We start from the raw sequence: 1,219 nt of genomic DNA, 5'->3' as shown, positions 1-1,219 counted from the left end.
CCGCCCACGCCCACGCCCGGCTGCCCCTGCTCCCGCACTCATTGCGGCCTGAGCCCTCCAGTTCAGTGTCCCAGCGACACTTCCTTCCCCTCTGGGCACAGCCAGTCCCCTCCTGGGACCGCTGGAGCGTCCTTGCCGACTTTGGGTCCTCGCTAGCCCACACGGCCGCTTTTAGGGTGCCCTTGCTGGGGCGTTTTGTGGGAGCCCTGTGCCCTTGGTGCGCTGGCCCCTGCCCCTGCTGATGCCCTTTTCTTCTCTTGCAGCTGCGAAGCGATGCGGGAGGCAGCCCTGCCGTGAGTGTGCCCTCACGCCTGAACCCCTCTCTAGCCCTCTGCATCCTCCTCCTCCTCCTCTCTCCCACCCCGCAGTGCTCCCCGTAACCCACTGCCTGTCTCCCACAGATGGGCGGCGGTGGCACCTTCGCACCAGCACCCAGCACCGCAATGCCCCCCAACCTGGGGGCACCCCTCGGCAGCGGCTTGGGAGCCCTCTTTGACCTCACCGGTGGGGTGGGGACCCTGTCGGGATCCTACGTGGCACCCAAAACGGTGAGTGGGGACAGCCGAGCCCCGGCAGTGGCATTAAGGGGGGCAGAGACCCTCCCCATGCCCCATCCACGCTGCCGGGCCAGCCTGGAGAGCACAGAGGGTTCGCTCTGGTAAAACCCCGGGGGTTTCTGGTCTCCTCAACCCAGGTCTGGCTCCCGGCCATGAAAGCCAAGGGGCTGGAGATCTCCGGCACCTTCAGCCGGCAAGTGGGTTCCATCTCCATGGACCTCGTGCTGACCAACAAAGCCCTGCAGGTCATGTCTGACTTTGCCATCCAGTTCAACCGCAACAGGGGAGGTCCCTGCTGGGGTGGCACCCCCCAGCTCACCCCTGGAGCCGTGGCCTGCGAAACGGGGGAGGAAGGGGCTGCCAAACGGCCGCAGGGGTTAGGAACGGCCTCTCGTGATGACCCTTCTCTCTCTGATGGCTGTGGTGGTGATGATCATCAAACCAAAGCCTCTAAGAAGTTGACTGAAGAGCCCGTTCCTCCAGGCTCTGACCACCAGCCCATCATTTGTCCTCCTGGTGAACCAGTGCTTCCTTTTCCTCAGAGGGATGTGACAAGGGACACAACCGTTCCCTGAGGGAATTGTGTAGGAATGCTGAAAATGGGCCTGTGTAGGAGGAAGGGGGGGAACTTTGGGGCTACCTGCTGTCACCCCATGGTGGGC

General features: G+C 63.8%; 1 protein-coding gene across 1 annotated transcript in view; it reads left to right on the top strand.

Annotated features, from left to right (window-relative positions):
- Positions 1–1,219, top strand: part of LOC104494875 (AP-1 complex subunit beta-1-like) — a gene marked incomplete at both ends in the record, with an annotated part of 9,933 nt that overhangs the window by 8,160 nt on the left and 554 nt on the right. The window contains 3 exons of the mRNA XM_010137768.1: positions 264–293; positions 402–548; positions 695–873. Coding sequence (XP_010136070.1) covers positions 264–293; positions 402–548; positions 695–873 — 356 coding nt within the window. The remainder of the gene's footprint in view (positions 1–263; positions 294–401; positions 549–694; positions 874–1,219) is intronic.

Source organism: Buceros rhinoceros, unplaced genomic scaffold, assembly GCF_000710305.1.
Source record: "Buceros rhinoceros silvestris isolate BGI_N320 unplaced genomic scaffold, ASM71030v1 scaffold24836, whole genome shotgun sequence".
NCBI classification, from domain to species: domain Eukaryota; kingdom Metazoa; phylum Chordata; class Aves; order Bucerotiformes; family Bucerotidae; genus Buceros; species Buceros rhinoceros.
The sequence above is the reverse complement of the archived record's forward strand: the minus strand, read 5'-3'. Positions and strand labels throughout refer to the sequence as shown.